The 14,173-nt window shown below is 44.1% G+C and overlaps 2 protein-coding genes across 3 annotated transcripts in view; both read right to left on the bottom strand.

The window, feature by feature from the left end:
• Nucleotides 1-490: 490 nt before the first annotated feature.
• On the bottom strand, nt 491-3,165 carry LOC115005750 (ceramide-1-phosphate transfer protein-like). 2 transcript variants are annotated; one of them, XM_029427705.1, is made up of 4 exons: nt 3,143-3,165; nt 1,748-1,901; nt 1,480-1,676; nt 491-1,412 (listed from the first exon to the last, which is right to left on the bottom strand). In XM_029427705.1, the coding sequence occupies exons 2-4, from the start codon at nt 1,895-1,897 to the stop codon at nt 1,184-1,186; spliced, it is 576 nt and encodes a 191-aa protein (XP_029283565.1). In that variant the 5' UTR covers nt 1,898-1,901; nt 3,143-3,165; the 3' UTR covers nt 491-1,183. The 2 variants fall into 2 exon arrangements, with proteins under 2 accessions (XP_029283565.1, XP_029283563.1); XM_029427703.1 differs by lacking the exon at nt 3,143-3,165 and having other exon boundaries at nt 1,748-2,015.
• Nucleotides 3,166-5,336: 2,171 nt separating this feature from the next.
• The window catches only part of LOC115005749 (F-box only protein 41-like), a 10,884-nt gene continuing 2,047 nt past the window's right edge, over nt 5,337-14,173 (bottom strand). The window contains exons 2-17 of the mRNA XM_029427702.1: nt 14,158-14,173; nt 13,437-13,934; nt 13,276-13,355; nt 12,392-12,464; nt 11,173-11,385; nt 10,731-10,795; nt 10,461-10,577; nt 9,832-9,989; nt 9,531-9,742; nt 9,186-9,301; nt 8,640-8,792; nt 8,002-8,097; nt 7,769-7,887; nt 7,136-7,294; nt 6,940-7,055; nt 5,337-5,972 (exon numbers count right to left, since the gene is read on the bottom strand). The exon at nt 14,158-14,173 is cut by the window's right edge and continues 153 nt beyond it. Coding sequence (XP_029283562.1) covers nt 5,919-5,972; nt 6,940-7,055; nt 7,136-7,294; nt 7,769-7,887; nt 8,002-8,097; nt 8,640-8,792; nt 9,186-9,301; nt 9,531-9,742; nt 9,832-9,989; nt 10,461-10,577; nt 10,731-10,795; nt 11,173-11,385; nt 12,392-12,464; nt 13,276-13,355; nt 13,437-13,934; nt 14,158-14,173 — 2,245 coding nt within the window. The 3' untranslated portion in view covers nt 5,337-5,918. The remainder of the gene's footprint in view (nt 5,973-6,939; nt 7,056-7,135; nt 7,295-7,768; nt 7,888-8,001; nt 8,098-8,639; nt 8,793-9,185; nt 9,302-9,530; nt 9,743-9,831; nt 9,990-10,460; nt 10,578-10,730; nt 10,796-11,172; nt 11,386-12,391; nt 12,465-13,275; nt 13,356-13,436; nt 13,935-14,157) is intronic.

The following is a 14,173-nucleotide window of genomic DNA, read 5'->3' as shown; positions in this document are numbered from 1 at the left end:
TTATTAATGATGGATTGTTAATGTTGGATTATTAACGATGGATTATTAACAATGGATTGTTAATGTTGGATTATTAACGATGGATTATTAATGTTGGATTATTTGCTCAATCACTGATTTAAATGTTTTTCAGAACACTTTCATCATTTTAGAATTTTGGTTTATTTTGTTAAATGGAAAACTTGTTAAAACACAAAAACAAAGTTCTTCAAAATGTAATTGTGTAATTCATTACTTATTCTGTTGTACTGAGACGATGACTTTGTGATGTAAAACTTTATTTTTATTAAAATAATTCACTCATCATTAATTAATCATCAATAGAAGAATAATCTGAATTATTTGATTTCGCAGGTTTTGTTTTGGCACTAATATTTAAAGCCTTTGATTCAAAAGGAAACTTGGTTATCACATTAAGTTTGAACAAACAACTTTGTTTCTGTTTTAAATGCTTATAAACCGAATATCCACAAATAAATCGCCAGTTAAAGTTTATTAGTTTGATTATTACGAGTTTAAGAAGAAAAGAAGTTGAATTGTATTAAACTTAATAAACTGATGCTTTAGTTGAATCACATTATTTGTATGTTGTGTTCACTGCAAACAAATATTTGTTAAACTCTGAAGTCAGTGATTGTTTTTACTTTTATTTTACTCGTGTTAAATTCGTTTTGTTTTTATTGCCGTTTTAATGTTGCATTCAGGGCATGTGGGAAATGGGACGTTTCCTCAAACTGAGCAGTTTAAATTGACGTAATCAGCCTTTAATAGTGCATTTATTTTATAAATGTTTTGGATGAATGTGACATGAAGGAACTTACAAATCCCACGGGGTCCTGAATGCAGCATGGTGCCTTAAAGTGCATGTTTTCCTCGACAGATGTCGTTCAACTATTCACGCAAATATCCTGGTTTTACTTCTGCAGCACAATAAAGAGCTAACATGCTGCACGTCACTGTAAATGATGCTTCTTGCTCTGCTGTGTGTGTGTGTGTGTGTGTGTGTGTGTGTCACCAAAATAAATACTTTCTGTGGAAAACAAATTCCCACTTTTGTGAAGTTTATGAGAAAGTGGTTCAAGTACATTTACTGAAGTACTGCACAGTACTTTTCACATGATGGCGGTTCCTGACACTTGAAGCTCTCTACACGACGTACAGTCAGGGTGTCGTCGTGCTGCGTTCAGGGCAGCTCCAGCATGTCGTGTTCGGCAAGGATTCGCTGCGTTTGCGTGTGCACGAGCGTCAGGGCGTGGATGATGGTGTGCAGGACGGGCGTGGCCTCCTGCTGGCTCTGCACACACACCACCTGCAGGAAGTACCGTCTGTCCGGGAGGGCGAGGAAGACCAACTCTGCAGCCTGACGCAGCACCCAGGGGTGGTGGGGGGCCAGCGCCACCTTGTAGGCGTCCCTGAGGGAGGAGGAGCCGTGTGTTAGCATGATATCATGAGCTGTTAGCTTTAGCCTGTTAGCATCACCTGCAAAGCTCTCCGGGGGTTTTGTACAGTCCGTCCACAGCCGGTCCTTCAGCCAAACCCTCCAACATGAGCTTCAACCACAGCAGAGATCGATGCAGCCGCAGCAGCGTCCTGCATCCCGAATCTGTGTGGCGGGAGAAGTGGACCACGCCCTCTTTTAGCTCCGCCCCCACCATGGATCGAACCGAACGATACGCCTCAAGAGGAAAAAACAAGAAGAATCAGCTAAAAACTTCATATAATCCGGCCGGGGTTTCACGGCACTCACCCCGTTCTTTAGTCCAAACGACTCTGGGGTTCGTAGACCACGTTTCCCATGAGCCTCTGCGCTGTGTTTGAGTGACAGCTCTTGTATCAGTATGACCTTTTCCTTCACCTTCAGAGAAAAGAAACCGACCATTGTCCCGAGAGACTCCATGAAACTGAAAGAGAGATTCATCCAAGAACCATCAGATCAACTTGTTCCTGTTTCTTCTATAGATCGTGTGCATGTGACGTCACGCTTACGTCCCAACCCGTAAGTCAGCCATGTTGGATGATATACACAACCAAGACGGCGCCCGTTTCCGTGGGAGTTGCTGCAACGCTTCGTAATTTTCTTTGTATTTAAACGTCTAAGATTGAAAGAAAACACCAATCGTGTGCGCAGTGTATAGTTGTGGTCATAACGCTACTCGTGACCCAGAGAAACGCTTCTTTAGATTTCCTAAAATCATCACAAACAACGATCCACAAAAGAGGGATGAGTTGCTGTCCGAACGCCGTACGCTGGTTTAGCAACATAACTCGTGAGGATTCAACAGAAGAAGAAGCACAATTCACCCGTGTGTGTGGCGTCCACTTTATATCTGGTAAGAGCTCATGCTAAAGCTATGTCTTCAATGTTTACGTTACACATTTGTGCTTATGATATACCCGAACACTGTAAGACCTTACTTCTCCACATCGCTGACTGGTAAATAAGGCCGCAAAGTTGTATTGCTGTTGTTGTTCGCTTTAGAGGGCATTGTTGATTTGTATATCATCCAACATGGCGTCGCATGGCACGCATACACCACACAGTTTTGTCACGTGTTTGCACACTATCTATTGTGAGTATTTTTACAGTTTTTTAAATGCTAACGGTAGCATGTCCGGCTAACTGGTTTCCTACCTAGTAGCCACATCATTACTCCGCCTGTTTTCGGTGCCCTTCTGGTGTGTTCCTGTAACTACGTTCGTTTTATGGGGGAAACGAGCCCCAGATGCTATCATAGTTTATGCTAACGCTAGCGGCTCTGTCCTGCGCTTTAATACATTTGGGGAAGTTTAAACTTGTTACCCAAGAAAACTTTACGCTTACACATCGTTTAGTTCTCATCCTAAGTGTGTGTAATCTAACCTGAAGTTTGAACCATCAGAAATAAAGATATAAAATAAATACAGGGTCCTCGTAAGAACAGTTTAAGGTTACATGTTTGAATGACATTTCTCCTGTTGTTTCAGATTGATTTCCACAAGCTATGATCCAACACGTATCTGAAAACTGTGAAGCTCTTTGTTTTATGACTTCTTGTTATCACGGACTTGTAGAAAGTTAGATGCACGGAGAGCAAACATTGAAGATATGCGAGAAGCTGATTTGGAAACTGTAGTTACAATACAAACGGTTAATGAGAATTACTTTCACTAAAGGAGTTCCTTTTTGGTCCAAACATTTACTTAAAATGTTCCCAGATGTGTTACGCTGCTGCTGCAATAACTGGTTGTAGACTTCAGAGTGTCACTTTGGAATCATATGGACTTGATTTAGATCTGTTTCAAGTCTGTGTGCTAAGCTAACGCTCCTAAATGTGTAACTTCACATTTAAAAGGAAGATTTCTTGTGTACTTGAGGAGCTGATCCCAGCTCTGCAGGTACGGCTCCAGCAGGACGTCATCAGCGTCTGCCAGGCTGAGCTTTAAATACTGTAGCAGACGCCAGGCCTGAAACGATTGGCCGGGACACTCTTTAATGAGGGGCGTGGCCTCTTCAGGGACCAATGGAGGCTCAGTCTGAAAGAAAGAAATGAGTTAAAGGTTCTCATATCGAACAGCTTTATATGTTTTTGCTCTGAACTTTAACTGTTGCAAACTAATTGTTGCATATTTAAGGCAAGTTTATTTATACAGCACATTGAAGTGCGTTATAAAAAACTAAAGAAACTCATTATAAAATGTCATTTAAATACAATTTAAAAACAGCCAACAGAGATTAGATCATTAAATCAAGCTAAAGTAGAATATTAATAGTTATTTGATTTAATTAAAGGCAGCGGCAGACTTTAATTTAAACAAGTGAGAGTTGCAGCAAACCTGCAGTTTTCTGGGAGTTTAATAAATAATATTTAAAGTTTGGAGTTAAGTTTTAGGGGGCGTTAAGGTCAGGGTGCGGAGTCCTCACAAGGTACATGCGTGTGTGTGTGTGTGTGTGTGTGTACCGTTTGGTGGTAAAAGTTCGAACATGGCTGCCAGGAGCTGCCGCAGTCTCCACCCTGAGCTGAAGAGACAAAGAAACAACTGCTGAGTAATTAACTGTTTATGGTGAGATATTGGAGAGTTATACTAAACTAAATATAAATTAATATAAATCTGTTTTGGAACAGAAATGTGACAAAGAGCCTCAGCTGGACTTCATGCTCAGTCGTCACTTCGTACCCACTCGACGTGTGACGCGTGTGTGTGTCTGCACAGAACCTGCAGCCGGACTTTCTTATTGTACTGTTCGGGATGTTTCGGTATAACAACTTGGCGACCAGGCGCCACGCTGTGAGCACACACCGAGGAGACAGCGACACAGATGGTGGACGCAGTGCCAAAGAGAAATGTAAATATAACTTTAAATTAAAGAAAGAAACTACTCAATGTATTTCTACGTTTATGTTTCTGATGTGAATCTCAAAAGCTTTAACTTTGAGACGAAGGTATTGAATACAAAGTAAAAGATTTCCCTCTTGATTTAGTAAAAGTATATTAAAAAGTAAATAACTTAATAGCTGCTGAGCCAATGAGTGTGATCGAGGAAGAGAACTGGAGCCAAAATGGCCGACACTCGGTGACCCTCGACGGCAACGGACGAAACTCACGGAGCCAGAAGGAGCTGATGAAGAGGAGCAGAGCCAACATGGCCGACAGCAGCAAGTAGCGAAGCAGCGAAGTCCGTCTGAGGAAAACCATGGTGACCGCACACACACACACACACTGAAGGAAAACAAACACACACTTTCCCTCCAACTGCTGCAGTTAAAACACACACACTTTGTTTACCGGCTCTCGCTCTCTGTCGGGTTAAAGGTCGTTTGTTTCACTCACTCCCACAGGAAGTACACACATCTGACGACGACCTTCGTTCTATTTATCTCAGCCCGTTTTATCACACACACACACACACACACACACACACAGACACACACACACTCACACACACACACACACACACACACACACACACTCACACACACACACACACACACAGACACACACACACTCACACACACACACACTCACACACACAGACACACACACACTCACACACACACACTCACACACACACACACACACACACACACACACACACACACAGACACACACACACACACACACACACACAGACACACTCACACACACACACACACACAGTCGAGTGCTCAGTTCACTGGACGTCCCATAAAAAAAGAATACATCTGTTATTCTATTTATTTCTCTTTATAAAACCAATTCTTTATCATTACATTAGATTTGTTCCACTTCAGATGTTCCACATGTGTCTTCTTGTTCTTGTTGACTCCAGATGTTGGCGCTTCATTAATGACACAAAAGTCTCAAACTGGTGAGAAAAATATTTATTGTTGATGATAAAAAGACACTTTCACAACAACACATGTGATCGACGTCTTTGCTGTACATATTGTGCACGTATGTTATATATTATATATTATATATTATATATTGTGCTTATTGTTAGTGTAAAGCTAAAGAAGGGTTTACTTGGATCTTAAGGTACAAATAAAGGTTTTCTATGACTTCAGAACAAGAATTATGGCTTTTAAAGGTAGAATAAGGATTTTCTCAACATGCTGTTGGTGACATTGGTCTCCTGATGCTAGAAGGGGAGACCGGGAGCTAAAGCTACAGATTGGGTTCGTTAAAGGGGAATATGGTTGTTTTAAGGGAGAATTTAGCTTCGTTCAACAGGAAAAAGGGTTTAAAGTGAAGTTGAATTTGTTCGGAAAGAACTCAGGTTCTGCTGAAGTTCAGGTTTTGTCAAAAATAGAGTAAGAAAAGTGTTTTAGAAAATAGTTTAAAGGTTTGTGTTAATGGAGATTAAAGGTTTTCCTTTCTACAGTGCAAAAAAGACTTAACTGTGTGTGTGTGTGTGTGTGTGTGTGTGTGTGTGTGTGTGTGTGTGTGTGTGAGCAGGATCATGCAGCTTTAACCTGCAGGACGTCACACAGACCAGGACGCTTCTGAAGAACCTGAAGTAAGAAACAAACAAACCGTTAGTAACTTGTTAATAATAAAGTTTAAGTTAATTTCACGTGACAGCAGCCGGCGGCCCGAGTGCCGATGTTAAGACCAAACGTCCCGCAAGGGTTGAGTTTTGTCCTCTTCACCATCTTCCCATGTAGCCTAAAATTTGTGATTGTGGATTGTACGTTTAGCTAGCGCACAGATTGTACGTTTAGCTAGCGCGCGGATTGTACGTTTAGCTAGCGCGCGGATTGTACGTTTAGCTAGCGCACAGATTGTACGTTTAGCTAGCGCACGGATTGTACGTTTAGCTAGCGCGCGGATTGTACGTTTAGCTAGCGCACGGATTGTACGTTTAGCTAGCGTGCGGATTGTACGTTTAGCTAGCGCGCGGATTGTACGTTTAGCTAGCGCACGGATTGTACGTTTAGCTAGCGCGCGGATTGTACGTTTAGCTAGCGCACAGATTGTACGTTTAGCTAGCGCACGGATTGTACGTTTAGCTAGCGCGCGGATTGTACGTTTAGCTAGCGCACGGATTGTACGTTTAGCTAGCGTGCGGATTGTACGTTTAGCTAGCGCGCGGATTGTACGTTTAGCTAGCGCACGGATTGTACGTTTAGCTAGCGCGCGGATTGTACGTTTAGCTAGCGCGTGGATTGCACATGCTCCGGTCTAGTTTCACACTCCAGTCGGTGGCGTAAGCACCTCTAGCTGGTATGTGCGAATTTACATCGTTGAGATACGACGCTGACGTCACTGCTTTACGCAACATCTGATCAATTAGCGCAAAACCAACGTTTGTTCTCACGACACAGCTTGATTGTTTAGTAGCAGAAACGAGAAGAAAATGATGCAGTTGAGTTTCAGTTGGACTTGAACGTGTTGAGCTCTTATTATTAATGGAGGTGGATCTAACCAGCCAATCAGAGAGCAGGATTTAATGAGTGTTATTGTTTCGCTCACTCTCACCTTCAGCGTGTTGAGTATTTCTCCAAACAGATGTTGAGCTTCCTGCGTGTCCGGCTCCTCGAAGTAATCCGACACGGCGACCTCAACCGTTATACACCTGATGTTCTCACACACACCTGCAGAGACGCATGTTAATTAGTCCTTCGCATGTCAGTGTGCGGATAATAAGTGTGTGTGCAGGACGGTTGTGTCTCACTGTGGAAGTGTAGGATGGCCTGTCCGCTGACGGGTGTGTGTGTCAGGATCAGCGTCTCCACGCTCTTCAGTCCCGCTTTACAGAGCTCTGTCGCCACCTGCAGGCCGAGGTCAGTAACACGCTCCAACTCCAACACCTGCAGGTGAGCACAGCTACTCACTGCACACACACACACACACACACACACACACACACACACACACACACACACACACACACACACACACACACACACACACACACACACACACACACACACATCATTATCTTTTATTATGTATGAATTGTAATATTTTCTTGACATCACAATTGTGTAAAATGAAGTTCCACAGAAGAACTTCTTTTAAACGTATATTTAATTCTGTTTGAAGAGTCGGATCCACTCTTCCATTATTGATTCATCTGTCGCTCGTTGGTTTGATTCGTGGATTATTATGAGATGGTTGGTGTTTGTACTTTATATATTATTTAAATTATTAAGGAACTTATCATTTCAGGACTGGTCTGTAGGCTTTCGCTTTTTACATGTTTGGCAAGTTGAAGTACAGTCTTTAAGATTTGCATGAATCCAAACACCATTTCTATAGTCGGCCCCTCACAGTAAACTTCTTCTTTCTTTCTTATGTATCTCACCCAAAGCAACCAATCCCTGAGTCCCACAGCCGGCCCCGCCCACACTGAGCGAGAGGAGGTGTGGCCAGCATCGACCAATCGTCTGCAGGCAGCGGCTTCCAAAACGAGTGGGTTGTTGGCTGAAAGAGAGAAGGAGATGGTGAGTTGTGTGTACGTGTGTGTGTGTGTGTGTGTGTGTGTGTGTGTGTGTGTCTGTGTGTCTGTGTGTTTTGCGTGTGCGTGTGTGCACTGACCAGGGGTAAGCTGGCGCCACCTGCAGGCTGCTGATGCTCCTGCAGCCTGCACCCAGGGCCCAGAGAACCTCGTGACCCAGAGGATCTGATGAACTCCTGCATACACAGACAGGTGAACAGACAGACAGGTGAACAGACAGACAGGTGAACAGACAGACAGGTGAACAGACAGACAAGTGAACAGACAGACAGGTGAGCAGACAGACAGGTGAACAGACAGACAAGTGAACAGACAGACAGGTGAACAGACCGACAGGTAAACAGACAGGCAGGTGAACAGACAGACAGGTAAACAGACAGACAGGTGAACAGACAGGCAGGTGAACAGACAGACAGGTAAACAGAAAATAAAAAATGTTGATCCTTATTGACACATAAAAATAAATAAAGAACAATAAGTTATTACATTAAAAGCAAAAACTACATAAATTATTGGGTTTACAAAAAAGACTTTGAATTGTTTCCTTCAAAATAAAATCATACCTCCAGTTTTATGTTTACCACCTTTATTTTGTTTAATTCTTGCATTCTAAATCCCACAAGTGAACAGATTTACATCTACTCTTTATATTACTGAAGCAAATATTATGATTTATAACAGTGAGACAGGTAACAGACAGACAGGTAAACAGAGTCACCTGTATGTGAGTGTCTGCAGGTTCCTGCTGTAGCAGCTGGCGAGCCACAGCGTCCTGTCAGTGAGGATGTGAGGACACTGAGAGACAGACAGGTGGAGCAGACTGCCCCCTGCAGACCGCAGCAGGGCCTCCACCCCCGGCTCTACGCCGCCTCTGAGTCAGAACACACCCAGGTCAACTACAATACCCACAATGCACGCGGGGAGCACATTTCTTCTCATGTTGTTCATGAAGGCTTTCAGCTACATTTTCATTAACGTGAAGAAAAAAGTGTGTAATCCCTGAGATGTGTGTGTGTGTGTGTGTGTGTGTGTGTGTGTGTGTGTGTGTGTGTGTGTGTGTGTGTGTGTGTGTGTGTGCTTGTATTGCTTATATTCTTTGTGAGGACAATCAAATTTAAACTGTCGTTGTGAGGACATTTTAGCCTGTTTGAAGGTTAAGACTTTCGGTTAAGGTGTAAGGGTTGCACAAAACAGCTTACGTTTCCCCTTAAAGTTTGACACGGGACCATAAGTACAGACAGACGAACATGTGTGTGTGTGTTACCGTGTGTTCTTGTAGTAATCCTCTCGCGTCTCGTCGGCTCGTCTGCTTCGAGGCTTCAGGTTGTTCAGAACCACAGACTGAGTTTGAGTGCACCACTGAGACAGAGTGGTCAGGAACTACACACACACACACACACACACACACACACACACACACACACACAGTTTGAAGTTTGAATATGATACCGAAATGATCTAAAACAAAATATATAAGTGAGACAAACGGGATGAAGATTCACCACATCTTCATCATATTCATTAATGGCATATTCAACTCTTATAGAGATGATGATATAAGTAACATTTTGATGAAGATGAAGTCACATGATGGCGACGGCTCGTCTACCTCGGCCGACACTCTGCCGTTCTCCAGCCGGAGGCGTGTCCAGACCGCCGGGTGCCTGGCAACAAACCGCCAATCGGAGCAGACCTCAGCGGCGTGCAGCAAGGAGCGCACATCCAGATACGGAAACACGCAGAAGAGCCCCGCCCTCAGCCTCAAGGTGTCCGCACCCAGCTGACGATGGGAGGGGGTGGAGCGAAGGGAGGACGGGGCTTCTGCGGGGGAGGAAAAGGAAAGGCTTTTATTGTGAAGGAGCCGGAACCAGGAAGTGTTTGCAACAACCAGATACAGAGATGCAGTTTACCTGAGCAAGGTGTGTGTGTCCTGGCGAAGACGAGTCTCCTCATCTCAGCGCTGGTCCAGAATCCCTCCTCCTCTTCTTCTTCTCCTTCTTCATCTTCTTCATCTTCCTCCTCTTCTTCTTCGGTGCTATATTGGCGACGGTTTCTTTGGCTCCTGACCCTGGAGACACAGAAGAAGAAGAAGAAGACACGATGAAAGGAAAACAAAGCTAGAAATAAAACTTAATAATGCATCTATATTAGCGGCTACTAGCATAACACACCCCACCACTGCATTCTGGGTAATGTATCTGATTCTCTGATGGATTTTTATCCTTTTTCATTTAAATTGCCATGAGTTTGATAAATGTTCAATTATTAAGTGCTCTTTTATTGCATTTAAGATAAATCTTAAGGGGTCATAAATGATTGAGAAAATATTAAGTTTAAGTTTATTGTTTTTTTTAATGTTTTATATATTACATACGCTTTCTTAAAATCCTTAAAACAATCTGAGAAAGTACCAGAGTCTGCAGACATGCTAGCAGCTCTGTGAGGCTGCAATAAGGTACTTAGCTTAGCATGCTAACATAAGCTAATACCAGAGATATTTCCATTTAAATCGGCTAAATTAAAACTTTCTTTGACGTACCATGGCCTTTCTCTTCGAGTCCAGGCTGGAGTGTAGTGGTGGGGGTGGCCCAGCCCCCCCTCACCGTCCCACCCCCCTGAACCCAGAGACGAGGTCCGCATAAGACCAGTCAGACCGCTGCAAGACAGAGAGAGAAATGAAACCATAAAACCTGAATTAATCATCAGTAACAATCAGTTATTAGTGAAATTGTGCAGAATTATGAGGAAAATTTAAAGTAAAAATGATTCTCCTATTGTACTTTAAACTCATCGTGATGTGTTCAGGTACCTGTAGTGATGCTGGCTGTACAGCTGCTCTCCCAGTCTGCAGGAGCCTGACACACTGTAACTCCTCTGCAGGAGGAAGAGGAAGAACAAGGACGACGGATGTTGAAGGAGGAAGAGATGACGAACAAGAGTGAGTAGAGTTTGTCAATTTAAAGGACCATACCGGTGATATTGGTCAACTGTTAGTATTCATTATTTTATCCTATTCTTACTTTTTTTAAATGGTATTAATTGACATGTCTTGATCTTACTGGTTATTTCTTGCTTAATTAAGTTTTTTTTTAACTTACTTGCTATTTACTATGGAGAGAAAATAGTGCATATATCTGTTAAACGTTAAACGTGGTTTGTCTTGACAGGAGGAGACGGAAACAAACCTGTACTCACAACACCACGTTTGTATTTGTGAATTAATATTATGTTTATATTTCTGTTTTTCTCACCCGGTTGCCGATGGGTCCCTGAATCTTGTCTGCGATGACGTCCTCGGTGCTGGCGTCCAGACTGCGCCCCCACCGGCCAGGCGCAGGTGTGTATCCCTCAGTCAGTGTGTACGGGTCAGTGTGTGTGTAGTGATTGAGATGTGTGTGTGAGCTGAGCAGCAGTAACTGTCTCTCTGCACGGTCGGCTCGCTCCAACAGCGTCTCGATAAACACCTGAAGTCAAACACATTAAATTACTGCAAGAAGAAGCTTAAATACTGCAAATAAATATGACACACTGGCTCCAGAGGAAGTGTTTCTCATAACGCTGACTCATGTCAGGGTTTAGGACTCATGACGCTGACTCATGTCAGGGTTTAGGACTCATAACGCTGACTCATGTCAGGGTTTAGGACTCATGATGCTGACTCATGATGCTGACTCATGTCAGGGTTTAGGACTCATAACTCTGACTCATGTCAGGGTTTAAGACTCATAACGCTGACTCATGTCAGGGTTTAGGACTCATGACGCTGACTCATGTCAGGGTTTAGGACTCATGACGCTGACTCATGTCAGGGTTTAGGACTCATGATGCTGGCTCATGTCAGGGTTTAGGACTCATAACTCTGACTCATGTCAGGGTTTAGGACTCATAATGCTGGCTCATGTCAGGGTTTAGGACTCATAACTCTGACTCATGTCAGGGTTTAGGACTCATAACGCTGACTCATGTCAGGGTTTAGGACTCATAATGCTGACTCATGTCAGGGTTTAGGACTCATAACTCTGACTCATGTCAGGGTTTAGGACTCATGACGCTGACTCATGTCAGGGTTTAGGACTCATAACTCTGACTCATGTCAGGGTTTAGGACTCATGACGCTGACTCATGTCAGGGTTAGGCCTAGGACTCATAAAACGCTGACTCATGTCAGGGTTTAGGACTCATGACGCTGACTCATGTCAGGGTTTAGGACTCATAACTCTGACTCATGTCAGGGTTTAGGACTCATAACTCTGACTCATGTCAGGGTTTAGGACTCATAACTCTGACTCATGTCAGGGTTTAAGACTCATGACGCTGACTCATGTCAGGGTTTAGGACTCATAACTCTGACTCATGTCAGGGTTTAGGACTCATGACGCTGACTCATGTCAGGGTTTAGGACTCATAACTCTGACTCATGTCAGGGTTTAGGACTCATAATGCTGACTCATGTCAGGGTTTAGGAAGCACCTGCAGTCTGGATTTGGCCTTGGCCTCTTTCTCTGCAGTCTCCCTCAGAAAACATTCGATGTCCACCATCTCCCTAAGAAAAACAAACACAGTATATATAACAAATACTCAGGACATGTTAAATGAACACATTTTAAATATAAATATATTTCCAGGCTTTATATATATATTGTATATTGTATGTTTTATTCATCCCATAATAGAGCTTTACTTGCAGATCATTCTGTAAAGATATTCTCATAAAAACAAGAGTATGCAGAAACATGAAGCCACACACACACGCACACACACACCCTCAGGGCCGCTGTCATCTTACATTCATCATCACAGCAAACCACAGCTCTGTGTGTGTGTGTGTGTGTGTGTGTGTGTGTGTGTGTGTGTGTGTGTGTGTGTGTGTGTGTGATGCAGATTAAACATGACGTGTCCTCTGTCTGTGCATCCTGTCCTGTTTCTCTTCTTCATGAGCAGACAGAAGATTAATCGATGCTGCATAATAAATAATATAGAACACAGTGTTTACTGTTCATGGAGACTGGAGGAGCGATGTCACAGAAACAACCTGACTTCATACTTTAACCTTTATATTACAGCAGATGTTTTCCAGTTCACTGGCAGCACGAAACCTTTTGTACCGAGCTTCTGCACTCGACATATATAATATAACGAGACGCAGATTATCCACATTACAGATAATAAACCAGAGGACAAAGATTTACGCCGTGAAGCGAACAAACGAAACATTCAGTGAAGAAGAAAGACTCCCAGTGCTGGGGGGGAATTATAATAAACTCATATCGTAACAATGTTCACCAAAGGATTCACATATCTGGAACTTCCTGTTGTTATAACACCTGAAACCAAAGAGAGGGGCGGATACTGACTGTTGTCGTTCGTTAAGCTCGTTCTCTTTCCCTTCCAGATCTTTCTTCACTCGCTCCATCATCTCCACCGCAGCAGAGACCTGGAACATGAACATCACACTCCATCAGATCGCATTGTGTTTAAATACAAAACACTACACCACCACCACAGCTCCACCCACCTGTCTGGACAGGTGCTCCGCCCTCTCCTCCACTTCCTGTTTCTCACTCTTCAGCCGCTCCCCGCCCCGCCTCTCCCGCTCTAGCTCCGCCTCCCTTCTCTGTAGCTCCACCCTCAACCAAGCCACGCGGCGGTTCACTCTCTCCTCCACCTCTGCAAACGTGCGGGCGATTCTACGATCCAGGCCCAGCCTCTCGTCCAGCCCGATCCCCAGCGACAGCCCCAGCTCCAGGCCCAGCTGGACCCCCGCCTCGCTGAGTTTCTTCCCGAGAAAAGGCTCCAGCGAGCCGGGGAGGGCGAGGGCGGCGGAGAGGTCCTCCGAATGTCCTGTAGGATCCGGAGGGCCGAACATTTTCCTGAGCAGATGGACGGAGGCCGACGACGAGGCGAGGTCCAGGCAGGCCAGCGAGAGGCTGTGGGCGTCCAGAGAAGAGCTCTGTCTCTGGGACACAGTCGGGCCGCGGAGCAGAAGACCGGACCTCGAGCTTCTAACCCGAGCCTGAGATGTGACAGCAAGAGAAATGATCACCTGTGTATCAGCGACAGAGCCGAACAGAGTCTCACACCTGGTGCAGTTACAACGGTTCCACAGCGCGAGTACTTTAAATATAAGGGATCGTTTAAATGTTCCTTTGATGTGTGAGGTCACACCTGCCTCAGGTGTGAGAGTCTGATGCGTCTCCATCTGATAACAAAGCCAAACATTGGAAGACGAGATTTACCTGCGACAGCACCAGC

Source organism: Cottoperca gobio, unplaced genomic scaffold (assembly GCF_900634415.1).
Source record: "Cottoperca gobio unplaced genomic scaffold, fCotGob3.1 fCotGob3_35arrow_ctg1, whole genome shotgun sequence".
NCBI classification, from domain to species: domain Eukaryota; kingdom Metazoa; phylum Chordata; class Actinopteri; order Perciformes; family Bovichtidae; genus Cottoperca; species Cottoperca gobio.
Note: the sequence above shows the minus strand (reverse complement) of the source record. Positions and strands in the feature narration are given on the sequence as shown.